The sequence below is a fragment of the Peromyscus californicus genome, unplaced genomic scaffold, assembly GCF_007827085.1.
Source record: "Peromyscus californicus insignis strain IS unplaced genomic scaffold, ASM782708v3 Scaffold_12__1_contigs__length_115047231, whole genome shotgun sequence".
Classification (NCBI taxonomy): domain Eukaryota; kingdom Metazoa; phylum Chordata; class Mammalia; order Rodentia; family Cricetidae; genus Peromyscus; species Peromyscus californicus.
The window spans coordinates 91230237-91249157 of record NW_026294413.1 but is presented as its reverse complement, the minus strand read 5'-3'; the positions used below and the strand labels follow the sequence as shown (position 1 = coordinate 91249157).

Genomic DNA, 18921 nt, shown 5'->3' with positions numbered 1-18921 from the left:
TTTGTTTGTTGTTCCTCTGGTGACCTTGACTCCAGGGTGTTTGGCAGCTGCTGACTCCTTGGCTTTGAAGTAAAACCATGTTCTGTGGTCCATGACACTCCCAGCCCCCACCCCTCGGCATTAGGTGGCTGGGATGCTCGCCAACTGGCTTGGGTGATGCGGCTCAAAGGCAGCAGCCACCAAAACATCGAATCATTTCCTTTGCAGATGTGTCCTCACTTGCTGCCCAGGCCCACTCTGGTGCAAACCTCCCCCACAGCCTTTTAAAGAATTGCAAAATGCTTTCACCTTTAGGACCAGAATTTGTTTCTCAAAGGCAGTACGGTCTGTGCATGGATGGGGTCAAGGGGAAGTCCTAGGAGTAAATCTTCTCTGGAATATGTGAATTATAGACGACTGGGCAAATTGCAGCTAGCTAGTGTGTGGATGTCACCACTGCTGGGCCTTCCAGCCTAGCACGGATGCACCCAGTGACGCCATGGAACACGCTCCTTTCACCTCGCCTTTTCTGATGTTTCCTTCCAACAGTGTTCCAACAGGTGGGAGAGACGTGAAAACTTAATAGGCTACCACCGTGTGGCCAGGCAGATGCAGGACCACTAGCATATGACTGCACTTGGCATTTTCCAACCGACGAAGGCAGGCTGTGTCCTTTCATAGCTGCTTCCTTTGGTGACTTTTAGTGACACACTGGCTTGCTCTGAGGGATGCCTTTTGGTGTAACTTTGAAATAGGAACGGCTGTCTTGGTGGCCTTGCTTGGTGGCCTGGGCTTGTCTTGCATGTAGGAAAATGAAGATAGACCTAACAGTGATCTTGGTGTCATACTTATCTTAAAAACTGCCTTTGGACTTTGTCAGGTAGATATGGGTGAATGACATTATGTGTGTGCATGTGTATGTATGGGTGGGATGTCATCTCCTGAAGATTGAAATAAAACTAGACCAATTAAAAAAACAAAAACAAAAAAACAACAAAAGAAACTGCCTTTGGAGGCAGTATATGCCTAACTCTTGGTGGTAAAGATGAGGAAACTAAGTAAGTCCTTGGGCTGAGAAAGTGAGTTGTACTGTATCGCATGGCTACATGCCCCCCAGACTCACATTCTTGGATGCAAGTTCCTGTATTTCCAAGAGTGTAAATCACTTTCCAAGAATGTACCTCAGTTTCTCAAAACAAAGTATGGAAAAGGATCCTTTCCGATGTAAAAAACAAACAAACAAACAAACAAACAAACAAACAAACAAACATTTGCCAAAACCTTCATTAGACATTGCCTCTATTTTGTCAGGGCAGTTCCCACAGATAACGTGGCATTGGTATCTTTAAGTGAAGGCTGGTGGTCTTGGAGTCCCTTGGTAGTTGACATTGCTAAGGCAGCTGCCTGGGGCTGAGCCATGCACATGGTGCACCTGGGCCACAACAGGTACCGTGTGCTACACACATACACACCAGTTTCCATTACAATAGAGCCTTCTGGGGCTTTTCTAGGCTGGTCCCTGAGCTTAGGCATGATTCCAGCGGGAGACAGCACAGGCCTGAGAGAGACTCATGGGCCACTCAGCACCAAAATAGACATTTGAAGCCCTGGCTTAGCTGACAGGCAGAGTGAAGGGGGCGGGGGTGCTACTCCCAAACTCATCCACCTGATGGAAATACTCAGTGCTGGAATGAGCTGTAAATAAACCAGACTGTGCTAAAAACACACAGCTCCTGGAGTTGGGGGAGGGGCAGAAATTGAAGCCCTCCACCTGCTGGGATGAAGTAGGTCAAGGGGGAGAGTGAGGAGGGATGGGGTAGTGTGAAAGGCAGATGCTCTGGTAGCAGAAACAGCTGTTAATTTATGTTCACTGAAGACACCTCCAGTCTCCAGGAAGAAGTGAGGGGAGCGATTGCCTTGAGAGATACAAGCTCTTTCCATAGGGGGGCTCCCAGGGTGCTGGACAGGACACACTGGAGACCATATATGGACTGGAAAATCCATGGTGATGGTGCAAATTAGCCACACAGCCCGCCAGGCTCCCAGGTGTTCTTTGTGGGAGGGCCCTCTGGAGGACTGCAGCCTTGGATCTTGGCTGTCTACTGAGGCGAAAGGGAGATAAAAGGAAGGGTCTGGAGGGGACTCTAACAGGCTTCTGAGGCGAGTGTGTACCTACCGCCATCTTCGCTAGCCCAAGGTAGCATGGAGAAGCTGAAGCTGGCTCCTGCCGGCTTCTCACCACCGGAAAGAGCTGGTGGGAGAGAGTTTGAAAACGTAACTATCACTTTCCACCAAGAAAGAGAGCAGCGGGGGCTGGAGAGATGGCTCTGTAGTTAAGAACTCTAGTTGCTCTTCCAGACAACCAGGGTTCAAATCCCAGTACCCACTCAGAAGCTGTTAACTCTAGCTCCAGGAGGCGCCCTCTTCTGGCCGTCTCAGACACTATGCATACATGCACAGATGTACATGCAGGCAAAACTCTCATACACATGAATTAAAAATTTACAAGAAAGGAAAGAAGAACAGTGGCCGTGACTGCCCAGGTCCAGTGTGCATGGCATTAGCTATGGCACATAATTCCATAGACGTCAACCTCAGACAGCACCACTCTGTGACCCTGATGGATCAGGGCAAAAGCAAGACTATCCCCAAGTCATAACCAAAAACAGAGGAAAGCCAAGGCTATCCCACCATGAAATGACCATTCTCGTTCTTGTATGTAATCGGCTTGTGCTTTGCTCCATTCCTTTTTCTGCCAGAGAAGAACCAAGCCAGCTGATCGCAGAACAGCCCATTCTGCTCATCAGCAGCTGTTCCAAAGCAAAGCCAGACTTTGCATCTCAGTCTCCTCCACAAATCTGCAAGGAGCCAGAACCCTAGAATAAGTTTCTCATTGTGCCTCCTGGTTCTTCCTGTGTGTGTTCTCCTTTCTTGCCATAAACCAATAAACCCAACTTGATTCTTCTTTGGATGTGTTCCCGGTAGTCTTTGGTTGGAAAGTATTGATACAGTGGTCTCAAGTAGTGTTATGGGAAGTCCCTTGCCTCCTTCCTGGGTCCCAGTCTTAACTATTACCCATCTGGAGTCAGAGTTCAAAAGAGCGAGCTCTGGAAATAGCTTGCCTATGTTCAAGTATAGGCTCCACTGCCGACTCGCTGTTTGACCGTAAGCAAGCTGACTCACTGGCTTGGTTAGCTGATCAGTAAAGTGGGAGTGGCGATGGTGGTGGTGCTTGGCTCAGGGTTACTATGACGATTTGGCGTGCTTGTGTACATGCACCACGCAAATGGTGCCCCACATGTAGCCAGTATTTGTCACTAAGTTGTTAATTCGGCAACCATCTATAGAAGTCCAGTGTCTACAGGTGCACTGTTAGACCCTGGGGACGGAAACTGGCCCCTGTCTCCCTCCCAGGAAGCACAGCTCAAGCTGGGAGACAGAAGGAGAGTTTCAGCCTGTGGAGAAGCACGGACACAGGGAGAAACCCAGAGAAAAGTGTAGCAAGGCCCCTGAAGCTTGGTGTGCGAGTGAAGGAAAGCTTCCTAGTGATAAGATTCAACATGGAGCTCCACGCTGAGAGGTTCAGGAGGCCCACCTGGGCTTGTTCTGTGAAGTCAGATATCCGAGTGAGAGAGGTGACGTAGAGGTGCCCGGAAAACTAGGAACTGAAAAACATGGCTTTTCTGCTGCTACATACATTCTAGTGCACCCGCCTTTCCACTGGTAAATTCCTGGAAGCGAAATCGCTGAGCTGTAGTGTATGTCTATGTCCTCCTGCTTTAAGAGAAAACACCAAGCAGTTTTCCAAAGGAGATACCAGCCTCCATTCCCACCTGCTAGTATAGAGTGACAGTTCTGGCTGTCCCCCATTCTTGTCACATTTATCTCCTGTCTTTTTCTTTGTAGCCATTCTGGTGTGTGAGCATCAGCATCACCCTATGCATATCAGTGATGCTCAGCAGGATGGATAAGTACATTATGGTCTAGCCACACGGCGGGACTCTGCAAGACTAACCGATAGCCTGTTCCACTCCCTCAGACATGGTGTTGAGGAAGAGAAGACAAACATAGGAATTCATGCTGTATGCTTCAATTTGCATAAAATGCAAACATCTTCATGATGCATCCCTGGTGCTAGGGTCCAGTGGGTGTGGGGAAGCACAGGGGCTGGGGTTTATAGGCCTCTGCTGTTCACTCTGTAGAACTCGATTGTGCCGTACTGTGGAATCTGTCTTGTTGCATGCTATAACACTGACCCTATATTAAGGCCAAACATAGATAAGACTCTGCGGAAACTAAGCTGTACAAGTCCAGTGGCCTATTTGCCTCCTTATGCCGGGGATTTGCTCACCTAGATCAAGACATTTAAGTGGGACTCTCTAGTGAGATGGAGCACCCAAGTGAGTGGATAGAGTCTGTTTCAAACCATGCTCTGAGCACCTTGGAATCAGTGCCACCTCCAGCCTGGCTACCTCTCTGTCTAAACAGTTTCCTCCTGAGACAGTATCACAGTTGTCCACAAGCACTTCCTTCTGCTTAGCTGTGGGGCCACATTACAGGTCTGTCTAAACTTTATATTCCTTCTCACACCTACAAAGTTAGTCTCTGAAGGAGAAAAGGACACACACATCAGTGTCTATGCCAGCCTCATCTAGCAGAGGCAAAGGGAAGGTCTGTGTCAGGCAACAAACAGGGGCCTGCTCACATCTCAAACAGGCCAGCAATGTCCCTTGGGCGTGGTGGGCATGACCAGGTCATCACCCTAGCCCCAGGCTAAGGAGCAGCAGTTTTCTCTGAACAGCCCTTCCTGGCCTGGATCAGAAGAAGCGGGGCAGCCACAGAGCATGCTGCCTACTGATACCGCCGCCACCCCCCGCTGTTCCCACCACCCTTCTTCAGAGGCAGCAGAAGCCCGGTGAGTGCTCTGGACGTCGGTGAGTGAAATCCCCAGACTCCCCCATGTCAGCCCCACACCTGGCTCAACATGGCCACCTCAGAATCTCACATGAGAAGGGCAGCTCTACCTTCACTCAGGGGCCAAGGCCCGGAGTGGGCATTGTACCAATTGTGCCAATTTCGCCACACATCTGTTCCCCTGCCATCTTAAATCTGCGAAGGAGGGAGTTTTTTTCTCACCTGGGAGTTAGATGTAGCAAAATGCCTCATCTTTTTGAAAACACCAAGGTGCATTCACAGCTTCCAAGTTCCCATCAGCCGTTCAGATGCAGGACTCCCTCATTTCCTTTTTTAAAATCAAGTATTTGTGAAATCCTTGGGATGGGGGAAGGATGGGAGAAGGGGAGATGAAGACGGGGTATGAGGATAGAAATGGGGAAGAGGGCAGAGAGAGGTTAGGGAATGTTGTCAGAAGGCAGTTAGATGTGCGGCATTAGGACAACCGCAGTCTGCGGCGACTTATTTTCTATTAAAAACCAAAGTAGAGAAAAAAGAGCCCAGAGGTTCCCACTGCATAGACACAGAGCAGGGTCGAGTCCAGGGAGGCATCTTTCATTGGTCTGACCTCTAACCCATGGCTTTACTCTGAAGCTTCTCTCTCCAGACATGAAGAATCTTCTGGAACTTGAGGCCTCACCATCACCCTGCATTCAAGGCTCACTCGGCTCTCCTGGGCCCCCTGGTCCCCAGGTGGGTACATCCTCCCAGGCCCCCTGCTGTGTCTTCCCATAGACAAAGAAACTTAATGGCAGAGCCTTGTAGCTCCTGCCCCTATGGCTGATTTTTCTCCTGTAGAGGCTCTCCAGCTCCAGAGCCCGGAGGAGCCTCTGGTGAAGAGTCACCTGCCGTGATAGATCTGAGGGTCTCATATAGGATGCTGCCCATATGGTAGTGGCTGTTGTTGGCACTATCACCAAATACAGATGTGACCATCCACTCGACCTTCGGACCTAAAGGTGCTCCTGCTCAGTGCAGGAAAGTGGTGGTTAGAGGGACTGATTACCTGAGCTTTCCTGACTTTGGACTGCTATAAGCAGCCCCTACCCAATGTAAAAGAGAAGAGTGAGGAACGAGCAAGTTGCTAGACAAAGAACTTTCCAGACAAACAGTGCACTCCAGAGACCCCCATCCTGGGGCTGGCCTGCTGCCATGAGGGCTTTTTCAACTGCTCTGAGGCTCAGGTCCTCCCGGGGGGGAGGAGCATGTAGGGCCCTGTGCTGTCCTAGGCAGGAGGCATAGAAATCACCCCTCAGCTACATGAACCTCCTGTGGCTTCCTAGTATTAGGGGACTAAAAACTGAACTTCCTGACATGGAAGACAAAGTTCCACGAGTGGACCCTAGCTTGGATTGCTTCATCAGCACGTACACACACTCCACCTTTGACTTAGCTACAATGTTTGCCTTTCTTCCTCACATACACGGAGCTTCTCAGCCTCGGTTCGTGCAGTCAGGGCCACACTATTCTTCCTGACATTTTTACCAACTCCTCTTAGTCACTCAAAAGTTGGTTTTCATGCTGCCTCCCTAGAGATACCTTTATCAGTCAAGCATGGTGACACATAGCTCTAATTCCAGCACTCAGAGGAGGCTGAAGCAGGAGGATTACCATGAGTGTGAGACCAGACTGAACTAAATAGTGAGTTCTAAGACTGCTTGGGCTACAGAATGAAATCATATCTCAGGAGGTGGTAGGGAGGGAAGGAGAGGAATAGACAGGAGAATTTTTTGCAATTATCACATCTAAATCTACAGCACTGAATCTAGCCCCGTCTTGGTTTCTAACTCTGGTTTTACTTTCTGTGGCTGTTTCCAGGCTATCAGGGCAGAGCTGAGGAATCTGGCAGACAGCAGATATGACCCTCTAAGCCTAAGAGAATTATTCTCTGGCTTTGTAGAGGAAAGGTTACTGATCCCATGTCTACAGGGACAGGGATATTGTTCATCCTGCTTCCCAGTCTACTCCACCTGTGGGCTATAGCTAGCCTCTTCTCCATAAACATTTATTGACCCAGGTATGATGACAGGCTTATAATCCCAGCACTTGGGAGGCTGAGGCAGGAGGATCCTGAGTTTAAGAGTAGTCTGGGCTACATGGTAAGAGACCCTGTCTCAAAAACAAAATAAACAAGGAAAGAAACAATACAAACATCTTAAGAATGTTATAATGAAAATGATTTTGAGCTCAGAGGCCAGAGGCCACCAAAAAGTGGCTGAGAAGTCTGCACAAAGGCCGGAGAGAGTCCGTTAAGGTGGACGTTCCACCTGCAGCGCTCTTTTCTGATGGGTATTGATGCTCATGAGAACCAACAGAGCGTGTGGAAGGAATCCTCTTCTCGGCTCAGAACAGCAGCCCCACTCACACTAGTGCATCTCTGAGCTCCCACAAGCTCTTCAGAATCACATGGAGGCTCTGCTGCCCACCCGTGGAGTCTGTGCAGCCACCTCAGTTCCCTTAGGACAGTGAATGCTGCTGCTACTGAAAGTGAGATCTCTAAGTCTGCAACTGGCATCATGTGGGAACTGGTTAGAAATGCAATCTCACTAGGTGATTAACTTAGCCCTTGAGTTTGAAGCCAGCCTGAGCTATATCGTGAGTACCAGGCCAGCTAGGGTAAGACTTCCATCACAGGAAGGAGGGAAGGAAGGAAGGAAAGAAGGAAAAAAGGAAGGAAGGGAGGAAGGCAGGGAGGGGAATCTCACACTCTGCCCATCCCTCTTCATTCAATCAGAATCTGTATTTGTTTGGTGGGTTCCAAGTTCAATGATCTTGTAGAATAGTTCTAACCATTTCAAGAAATGGAAGGCTTGGCAGAATGAAGAAAATGGAATTAAAACAACTTCCCGACTTCATTCCAAAACAGAAGGCAGGTAAAGCAAAGGTGGTGTCTCCCAATTTTATCTTCATGGGAGGACCCCTGGAGAACTTTAAACATGCCTAGTGCTTATTTTCTCACCAACTCCCTCCCACTGCCCCAACAGTCGCTTGATCGGTCTGGGTATGGCCTGAGCTTTGGGAGTTTTCAAAGTTCCTGGGGAAATTGTAGTGTGATGGCAGGGTTTGGAGAGAGCACACTTCTCACGAGCTTTGCCTTGTGCTGTTCACTTGCAGACAGCAGGGGGACGGTGGAAGCTAAGGGATTTGGGGGGATTTCTCTCTGCCATCCCCAGGAATTTGGAAAACAGTCATCAACTGAACTTACCACAGACGTGTGAACAGAAAACAGCTGCTTCTGGCTGTGGATGTGCAAAACACTGGTGTTTCCACAGCCTCTGGCTGGAGCCACCCACCTCCTATGGCTGGCAATGGGACACAAACATGCGCCTTACTTTAATGAGAGCGGGGAGGAGAGGATTGCCCAGCACTGAGACCCACAGCTCACTTGTGGGAATGCTTCTTTTTGTCTTGTTTATCCTGTTTGTTTGTTATTTGTAAGACAGGGTCTCAGGTGGTCCAGGTTGGCCACGAACTTGCTGGTGCAGCCAAGGCTGGCCTTGAACTCTCAATCCTCCTGTCTCTAGTTCCCAAATGCTGAGATTACAGGAGTGGGCCACTAAACCCCACTCCTCCCTGGGAATATTGGAATCAGCTGCTTCTCTAGGCAAAACTTAACTTTCCCTCCTGGTGGGGCCCCGGGAAGCATGGTGCAGGCAGTGAAGGATCCCTGAGGCCAAGGAGCATCACAGTCTCCCCTGAGGGGCTTCTTCAAGACTCTGTGGTTGATCTTATCAAGCACTGAAGGATTCTAGGGAGGAAATTAAAATCCAGAGAGGGGCAACTATGGTGCCATGAAACCATGCTGAGAAAGCTCAGGAGGGAGAGGAACACAGGGGTGGGGTGGGGTGGGGTGGGGTGGGGTGGGGGTGTTGCAGGATGGAAAGGCTCCTGCAGGGGTGCCTGGAGCCCCCACAGAGTCTGCCTGCCCTGTAAAGGTCCAGGGCCACAGGCCACTACCACAAACCCTCCCCTGCAGTCTCGCCTTGGTTGGGTACAGCTTTCTTGACTTCTTATCTCGATTGTGTAGGGTCCACCCGGGCTTCCTGGCAAGACAGGACCAAAGGGAGAAAAGGTATGAGTCACCGCTTTCCTAGTCCCACCTCGCCTTTGTAGCTACAGCTTGCTTTCTGGGGGTGCCACTGAGGATGCTCTGGTTGAGATATCAAAATATGTGCTCATTCTGTCTTAGCAGATGAGGAGGGCTCCCTGATGAAGGGCTGCAGCTGTAGTAGGGGGTGCTATTGGTGTGTCCTGCTTCGGGCCACTGGCATGGTAGACGTGCTCTAACTGGTCAAGTGACCAGCTGACTGATTGAGGCACAGCCACGTCCTAGTAAGCATTCTGACCCCAGAACTTCTCTTCCAAACAACCTTTGTTTATCTGTCTTCTCTATGCACAGGGGGATCTTGGCCGCCCAGGAAGGAAGGTATGACCCATGCTGCTCTGTCGGGCAATGGTGCTGCATGCGTGCGTGCGTGCGTGCGTGCGTGCGTGCGTGTGTGTGTGTTCAGTGGCTACCAGTACCCGGTGGAGGGCTGGTGCTGCCATCCCTCTGGTGATGTCAGCATGCTTGCCTTTCCTGGCGTCTGGCAAACCTTGCAGAGAGGCTACAGGGTCTGGCCACACTTCCTCAGCCTCACCCGCCCCCCCAGCAGAGAACTCTCCAAAGAGTGACACAAAATGACCTTCGCTACTTGATTAAACTGGAATAAAGTGCTTGAGCAGATGGGAATGAGTGGCTTTGGAAATTACCGTGGCTCAGAGTGAACCAGCCACATGACATCATTAGCTTCAGAGAAAGAACCAGCAGGTGATGTCGCTGTAGTCAGTGAGTGCTGGCACTCAAGTTCTAGTCTTGACTGTGATTGAAAGAAGAGAAAATCTAGCTGAAAAGATGCCAGTGGCTTTATTACCAACAGAAGCCATAAACAGGCTTTTGCAAGGTACAAATAACAAGGGCAGCCACGGCTCAGTGGCTGTGTAGACTGCTGACCTGGAGAGGATCCTGTGGCTGGTCTATGCTCAGATGCATCAAGGTCTGTGTTGATAAGTAGTGTCTGCCATGGGCGTGGAAAGAAAAAGTAGAGTGTACACACCAGCATCTGGCATTCCTGAGCTCTTGGCTGAACCTTTAAATCCCTAGCTAACTGTGAAGTGATCCACCGAGTGTGGAGACCAAGATAGACCCCTTAATCTATGCTCTTGTCCTCTTTCACTTAGCTGAGGTGGGGTTCTCTGGAAGCAGAGACACAGACAAGTGAATAAATTGCAAAGGGAGCACTGTCAGGAGGAAGCTGTAAAGAGGGGTGAAGGGGTCATGAGAGAGTGTGGCCAACTCCAGTAGCCTGAACTTGGGGGTGTGGATTGCCTGTCTGTTTGTCCTTCCTTGATACCTTGATGGTAAGGGATCTGGGATCTTGGCTGTAGGAAGGAAGGTTCATAAGTGACTGGGAAGCTCCAAAGCCCCAAAGTGAACTTAAAGGTTTCAGGCTTTGGTAGAAGTCAACAGGGTAGCCACTGAGGGATGGCGCCTCAAGCAGGCAGAATGCCTGAGGGAGTTCCAGCAGCATCCACTGCTGCTCCCCACACAGTCCCGGCTCACATCACAGGACGGCCTTGTGGAAAACCCACAGGAAGCAAGGGCCAGTGGAACAGTGAACAGAAGTGACAAAAAAGGAAAACTAAGGCGTTCAGAACCTCCCTGCCCACTGGTCTCTATTTCGTAAGAAGAATAAAACCTTGTTTGATAATATAATATGACACCAAAAACCGAACTCATACCTGTGTGCCATGGTTTTTTAGTACCTCATTCTTTGGAGGGTAGGGATGGAGGTACAGGGGGACACACTTAGTGGCCTTATACCTTATCAGGACCCCAAATATTCTTGGCTGGAGGGAAGCGTACCAGGGTATCTTGACTTTTGTTCTTGGTCTTTGAAGGGTAGACCTGGACCCCCAGGTGTTCCTGGCATGCCCGGACCCGTTGGCTGGCCAGGCCCTCAAGGACCCAGGGTAAGTGTCTTATGTGTTGGGGCTCATGTGGTATCAGAACATGAGGGGGAAGATGGCGACCTCCTGGGTCCTGGCCAACAGTCAAGCACATGCATCTCTTCCTTGAGATGGAGAAGAGCTGGAAGGGAGCCCCCAGCCCTCAAGCATTTCTCCTTCATGTGGTCTGCAGACCCGGGTTAGTGCTGTGACTCTTCTCCTAGGGAGAAGTGGGGCCTGTTCTCTTCTTTCCCAGGAGCCCCATTTCCCCTTTGTCCTGAGAATTAGTGTGCTAGTCTTTGGCTTCTCTGAGATGACCCAAAGGGAACCCGGGTCTGGGGAGCTATCCCGTCACGCTGATCTGGCAGGTAGAAAGTGTGGAGTATTGGCAGCCTGGAAAATGCAGATCCTACACCGAGCAAGGGGTTACCCCCTCCTCAGAGGGAGTATGCAAAGCTAACCCCCCCCCATCTTCCCTTATTTCATATTCTTGCTGCCTGTCACAGGGTGCAGGGTACAGAGGCCATGACTTGGAAATTTGACCAGCAGAAGCCAGGGCAAGGAGAGCAAATGTCCTCTGCTGCTCCATCTTCCTGGCTATGTTGGTGACACAAATATCCCAAGGAGATTTATCTTTAAACCCACGGTATCCTTGCTGCAGAGACAGAGAGCTGGCTCACAGTTAAGAGTGATGCTGCTCTTGTAGAGGTCTTGTGTTCAGTTCCCAGCACCCACGTGGTGGCTCACAACCATCTGTAACTCAGGTTCCAGGGGATCCGATGTCCTTCTCTGGCCTCTGCGGGTAGTAGGCATGTACATGGCACACATGCATACGTGCAGGCAGCTTTTAATTCACTGCATGGCCAGGCACAGTGGCTCGTACTCACAAACCCAGTACTCAGAAGGCTGAGGTAGGATCACCAGGACTTAGAGGCTAGCCTGGGCTACAAAGTAAATTCCAGACCAGCCTGAGCTAGAGTGAGATCCTAGCTCAAACAAACAAACAAACAAACAAACATCCCGACTATAGAGAGCTAAGCTGTCTATCATGGCAGGCACGTACATATAGCTGGGAAGCCCTTGAAATGTGACTAATATAAATGAAGAAGAGAAGGTTTCACTTTGCCTTCCCCAAGTTTTAATTTATAAAACTGTATTCGGGGATGGGGAGAGAGTGAAGGTGCTTGCCACCAAGACTGGCAACCTGAGTTCCATCCCTGGAACCCACATGGTGGGAGGAGAGAACCAACTTCCAGAAGTGGTCCTCTGACCTCCATATATGTGCTGTGGTGCACACACACACACACACACACACACACACACACACACACACACACTAAATGGAATGTAGTTTTAAATCTCATTATTTTACAATGATTACATGTTGAAGTGACAATTAGATTAAATGAAAGTAAAATGCTGGCAAAATTAATTTCACTTGCTTAGTTTTACATTTAAGGTAATTTATAAAGATATTTAAAATTCAGAATATGCAGCCAGGCATGGTGGTACATTTCCTATAATTCTAGCACTCAATGGTAGAGGCAAGAGCATCCGTTCAAGGCCATCTTCACCTAAATTTGAGACCAGCCAGGGATACAGGAGATCGTGCCTTAAAAAAACAAAACAATAATAACAACAACAAAAAACAAAAACAGACTAAAAACAAAACAAAGAAAAAAACCAAACAAACAAAAAACAAAAACCCCACAAATTAATCCCCCCAATCAGCATACAGTTGACTTTATATCTCTACTAATTAGAGGTGTCATGCAGTTTTGTAGTATAGAGAATGCTTAAGATTCAAACTTATTCTGAGGCACAACGGAGCCCACCCTACTTGTTCACCACCCCCTCTGTTTATCTATCCGGGGCTGATTGGTCCCTCCGCTTGGCTTCAAACTGAGGGTGAGAGTATAATGAGATGTCTGAAAGGCCCTCCCTATACAAAAAGCAAATCAGGCAAAGAATTTGTATGTGTGGCAAGCCTATTTTCTGAGGCCCTCACGCTGTCTCCCCACCCTCTCACAATCCTTTCCAGGAAAAGATCAAACATCACCATTTACAGCTTCTTAGTGAGTATTTAGTTTGGTGATTGGTACCATCTTGGGCATTTTTGTTCTGTATTAATCTCATTGACCACAATGAAAGGTGGAGAGTGGAGCCCTGGGAGGAGGCAAAGGGGCATATGGGACCTCAAGTTTACAACCCAGATCCAACACCCTGGTTCCATCCCAGTTTTTCCCACAACCCCTGTCTCTGTTTCTCTAAGAAATATCACTGTGGTCCTTCTTTTCCATCTTCTAATTGCCACAGGGTGAAAAAGGTGACCTGGGTATGATGGGCTTGCCAGGGTCAAGAGGACCAATGGGCTCTCAGGTCAGTGTGTGGTCCAGAGGGACATTCCCAGGCCTTCTCACTATGACTGGGGAGCGGCAGCTGTCTACAAAGATGGGGAGGGCAGGACTGGGGGACTGTTACCCTGTGCTGGGGAGTTAGCCCTTTGGGGGACATCATGCCCTGGGGTGCAGGGACACAGGGATCCTGTTCCTGTTGTTCTCTTTGGTTATCATGGTTTTGCCTCCGGATTAGGCTTTTGAGGGCTGAGAAAAGGTACATTTTTTTTTTAGGCATAGTATAAACACAAGCCTCCTGGACATCTTCCTGTTTATGGCTATATGCCCCTTAAAACTCACAATAGAGTGCAGAGACAGCATACTCTGGGAGTCCTTCTGTTCTTACAGCACCCCCCCACCTCCTCTGCTGTCTTGGGGGCTGATTATAAACAGTCTGCTTTCTTTTAGGGCTTCCCTGGATCCAGAGGGGAAAAGGTCAGTCCGTGTCTCTCCTGGCATCCCAGATCCTGGTCTGGACACAGCTCTGGAGTTGGGGGTGGGTGGAAGACAGGCCCAGCTCTCTCTTCAGATATCAACTGCAGCCATCATTCCAGGCTACTCTGTCCTTTATCATGTATGGGCTGAGAGAGAAGAGGGGCCTCCTGGGGCAGGGCAATTCTGGTTAAAAAGGACCTCCCAGTGAGGCTCCTGCCCCTGACAGGGAGCAGGGAAACAAATGAGAGCCAGGTAGGGAGTTATCCTCAGTCAGCATAGGGGTGCTGGAAGAGGGGACTTAGCCTTAGGCCAGGTTTCTATCACACAAGCCTTCTTTTCTACTAAAATAAAACAAACACCAACAGGCACCTGCGGACACATGCCCTGTGAGATAAGAGGATCTGAGACCCAGAACTTTCTGTTTCCCTTTACTAACTAACATTAAGAGGTCTTAGGGGGTCTAACCAGAAAGCATGCCTTGACTGGGCAAGCTACCTATTATCTGAGCCTAGAGCTTTGTCAAAATGAAGGTGTTGGCCTAGGGAGCTTATCAGTTTGAAATGCTCCTATCCCTACTCCCCCCCCCCCCCCCCCCCGCCCCACATAAACACACAAGTGCCATATTAGTGCATTGACCCCCTCTTTTGGTTTTCTCCTAGGGATCCAGAGGTGAAAGGGGTGACTTGGGTCCCAAAGGAGAAAAGGTAATGGCAAATCTGTACAAGTGATGTGCTGCAATAGAAGTGGGAGCTCCCCACCTGTGGACTGAGGGACAGCCATCATAAAAATGGCTGACCAAATCTATCCACAGCCACTTCCAAGTGGCATTTCCAAACAGTCACAGTATTTGTTGTTCTTTTCACAGGGTTTCCCTGGATTTCCTGGAATGCTGGGGCAGAAAGTAAGTGTCTAAAAGTAGAGATGACAGACCTCAGGTCCTCCAAACAGCAAATGGAGCCTCCTTCTGGTCCTTCAGGCAGAAACATTGATTTTGACTGTGGAAAGTTCCAGTTTGAGATGGGGACCAAGTTGTCTTATCCACTGGGAGAGGGTAGCAGGGAGGTCTGAGGTCAACCTCCAGTTTAGTGGGAAAGGCTCTTCCCACTCTCTCCATACACACACCATGGAGAGAGGCCCCTCTTTGCTTTTTCTACCTCCTGGAGTTCAATGGCATGATTCAAAAGCCGGAAGCTTTGTGAGGAGCGATTCCAATCTCCTGTCTGAGCCACAGTGGTCAAGACCCTTCGTATCCCTCAGACCCTGGAGCAACTTAGAGATTTGTTTGATTAATTTTCACTGCTGCCTAAACACTCAATACAGTCTTCAAGGGTGGCAAACACTGTTGGAGGGACACAGGATTATTTTAAAAAGTGACAACTATTTTATTTAACCAGTGAGATATTCAGTATCTCACTTAGGACAGGCCCAATTTTAAAAGGAGACAGTTTTAGGTGTTAAAGAAAAACCATTCAGGGCCGGAGAGATGGTTCAGCGGTTAAGAGCACTGGCTGCTCTTCCAGAGGTTCTGAGTTCAATTCCCAGCAACCACATGATGACTCACAACCATCTGTAATGAGAGCTGGTGCCCTCTCCTGGCATGCAGGTATACATGCAGGAAGAACATTGTATACATAATAAATAAATAGATCTTAAAAAAAAATCATTCAGTAAATAACCATGGGGTGATATATTGATATAACAAAAATTGTGAAGGTGGCAATAGACTGACAGATTTGGGGGCACTTTTACTTAAGTTTAGGATCTAGAGTAAGGCTGGGTGTTGAATGAGGGAAAATGTCATAGCCTAAAAGAAAGATGCATACATGACCGTGTAGAACAGCTCCCAACCTGACATGGAAACACTGGGTCCTTACATTGTAAGGCATTAACCATGTAAAACAGCCCCTGACATGATAGTGCTAGGTCCTCAATGCTGTAAGTTACTGACCATGCTGAACAATTCCTGAGCTAACATGAAAATACTGGGCCCTCATGATGTGAAACATTGACTGTGTAGGACAGCCCCTAAGCTGTCTTGGCTACTTTTCTATTGCTGTGATAAGATACCGTGACCAAGACAAGTTATGGAAGAAAGTGTTTCAGAAGCTTACGTCCATGATAGGGGAGGAAAAACATGGCATCAAATAGCTGAGAACTTCCATCTAGATCCACAAATGCAAGAGCGAGAGAGCGAGAGCGAGAGCGAGCGAGTGAGAGAGAGAGAGAGAGAGAGAGAGAGAGAGAGAGAGAGAGAGAGAGAGAAAGAGAGAGAGAGTGAGTCAGAGTCACTGGACATGGCACAAGTCTTTTGAAACACAAAGTCCAACCCTAGTGACACACCTCTGCCGACAAGGTCACACCTCCTAATCCTTCCCAAACAGTTCCACCTAATGGTAACCAAACAATCAAATATGTGAGCCTATGGGGGTCCTTCTCATTCAAACTGCCACCTAAGCTAGCATGGTAATGCTGAATCTTCATGTTGTAAGGTATTGACATTGGAAAGTGTTATCTTTACCTAGGTCACAAACTGAAATTCTTACATAGACAAACAAGTGTTTTCTTAGTATTTTTAATTATTTTTAAACATTCACTTTAAAGTGTTACTTCCTAAAGTGTAACATTTTTATTGGGCAGTACCCAGCCATCAGGGCATAATGAAGTACTTTCAGTCATTATGCAAGTCACTGTGTGACTTATCCTTACCTTAACCTGTCAGAAACTCAATTCCTGCTATCCTAGATGGGATGCTACATTTTTTTTTTCCTGAGCTGAGGACCGAACCCAGGGCCTTGCGCTTGCTAGGCAAGCGCTCTACCACTGAGCTAAATCCCCAACCCGGGATGCTACATTTTAAAAATAGAGTAATTATATAAACAAAGCAAACCTCAAAAGAGAAGTGAGTCCCTTAAGATATTTGGTCTAGGTTTTCATTCCCTGCAACAGTGCCCATCAAAGACTCATAAATCACTGTAAAATTAAATATGACAGTTTCCCTGGCTTCTGCACTGTTTCCTAGACTTGGCAACAGGAGCTATCTCCCCCTTTCATGGCAGGCTGTTTTAAGACAGAGCTGATATGATAACCATAATTAGGTCTTAGGAGAGAAATTAGATCAAGAAATTATGGGCTGCTTCTAGTTCATAAAGAGAAGGGCCACACTTCCTTCTGACAATCTCTTTTTAAAAATTCATATATTTTTTAATGGTGTTGTTTTCTCCTAGCCAAGCAAGACATGCCCTGAGTCTCTTTAAGGAGCCCTGGGGAATTGTGGAACATCTCCATGGCCCATTGACCCATCATACTCTTACCACTGAGCATCCTGAAGGACAACATGGTCGAATGACTACATGGACTCAAGAAAAATTCTTTTTTAAAGATTGACTTTTTAAAAAAAAGATTTATTTATTTATGTATAAAGTGTTCTGCCTGCATTCCTGCAGGCCAGAAGAAGGCACCAGATCTCATTACAGATGGTTGTGAGCCACCATGTGGTTGCTGGGAATTGAACTCAGGACCTTTGGAAGAACAGTCAGTGCTCTTAACCTCTGAGCCATCTCTCCAGCCCTAAAGACTGATTTTTAATTGTATGTACATGTGTGTCTATGTGTAGGTATGTGCACGTAAGTGTCAATGCCTATGGAGGTTGGAGGTCTTGGATACCCTTGGAGTTGAAAGTTTTGTTACCATTCACTGCCTGGAGTTGCAGGCAGTGTGAGCTACCTGATATAGGTGCTAGGAACTGAACTTGGGTCCTCTGGAAAACCAGTAAGCATTCTTAACTGCTGAGTGAGTTGAGGAGAGACAGTGTTCCTGTTGCTGGGCTGAAAGGTAAACTTGGGCTTGATCCTCACCATCAATAGATATCCTCTGGAATTTTCCATCGTGTTAGGGAGCCTTAAAAGGATCCTGGGTGTCCGTTACTATCTCTGAGCGGCTAGGGTAGTCCATCATGGGCACTGGCTACTGATAAGTAAAAACTTCCTGGTAGCAATTGCTGCACTGATGGTGTTGGGGGTGCAGTTTGGGATGCAGGGCAATTGCTTGAAGTAGAAATGATGTGCCCCGTGGGTCCACAATCCCCAGAAGCAGCAGGTGGGACAGGAATCCTAGACAGGCAAAAGTAAGGAAAAGCTAAGATGGAGGGAAGAAATGTATTTGTGTGTGTGTGTGTGTGTGTGTGTGTGTGTGTGTGTGTGTGTGTGTGTGTGTGTGACAGTCTGAGAAATAAGTTTTGAGGAAGGTTGGCCTTGAACTATGAAAACGTTATTTTCAATTAGAAATGTAATTTGCATTATTTTTCAGATTTTAGTAGTATTTTTATGGTGACTCTTTGAATACATACTTGAAACACCTCTCCTCACAGGAAGGGGTTTCATCTGAGCTGGGCATAGTGATACATTGCTGTGATCCCGGCACCAGGGAGGTGGAGCAAAAGGATTCAAGGTGGTTTTCAGCCACATAGAGAGGTGGAGGCCAGCTTGAGCTGCAGGAGACCCCATCTCAAAAAGAAGAGTTGTCTGAATAGGTAGAAGTGGGCTGGAACTCAAAATAATACTTCCTAAAGTGTGGAGAACTGCCAGACAGAGTGGTGTACACCTTTAATCCCAGCACTCAGGAGGCAGAGGTAGTTGGATGTCTAGGAATTCCAGGATAGCCTGGCCTACATATCAAATTCCAGGCCAGTCAGGGCAACATAGTGAGACCCTATCTCAAAAAAAAAGTGGAGAGGTATATAATCCTACATAAATCTACAAAATACCAAACATTACAGTGGACAAGACTGTTCCCAAACATTTAAAACAACAACAAAAAACAAAAAACAAAAAACCCCAACTCATATGTGTGAGTTTGTACTAAAAACAAAACATAACAAACCATTACACAAATTTTCAATTAGACAAATGGGGAAATTAGCTTTTCCCAGTCTGTAGTGACACAGACGTGTGTGTGACCGAAGTGCAGAAGCCACCGCTGACCGCTGTGGACAGGGCCGTTTCTCTGACCACCAGAGCACCAAGTGCTCTACAGCACTGAGTCACACCCTCGGGGTGCCTTCTTTCTTTCCTGTTCCTTGGATATGAGCTCACCAGTCTCCCATGCTCCCAGGACAGCCTACCTGGGAAAGACAGAGGATGAAGAGGAGGCCTTGGGGGCCAGTGATTGGAGA

At 48.0% G+C, this 18921-nt stretch overlaps 1 protein-coding gene across 1 annotated transcript in view; it reads left to right on the top strand.

The window, feature by feature from the left end:
- Colq (collagen like tail subunit of asymmetric acetylcholinesterase) overlaps positions 1–18921 on the top strand; it is a 56264-nt gene that overhangs the window by 19756 nt on the left and 17587 nt on the right. Inside the window, 10 exon segments of the mRNA XM_052733863.1 lie at positions 4781–4848; positions 4850–4894; positions 5527–5625; positions 8960–9004; positions 9332–9358; positions 10873–10944; positions 13237–13299; positions 13725–13751; positions 14411–14455; positions 14617–14652. Coding sequence (XP_052589823.1) covers positions 4781–4848; positions 4850–4894; positions 5527–5625; positions 8960–9004; positions 9332–9358; positions 10873–10944; positions 13237–13299; positions 13725–13751; positions 14411–14455; positions 14617–14652 — 527 coding nt within the window.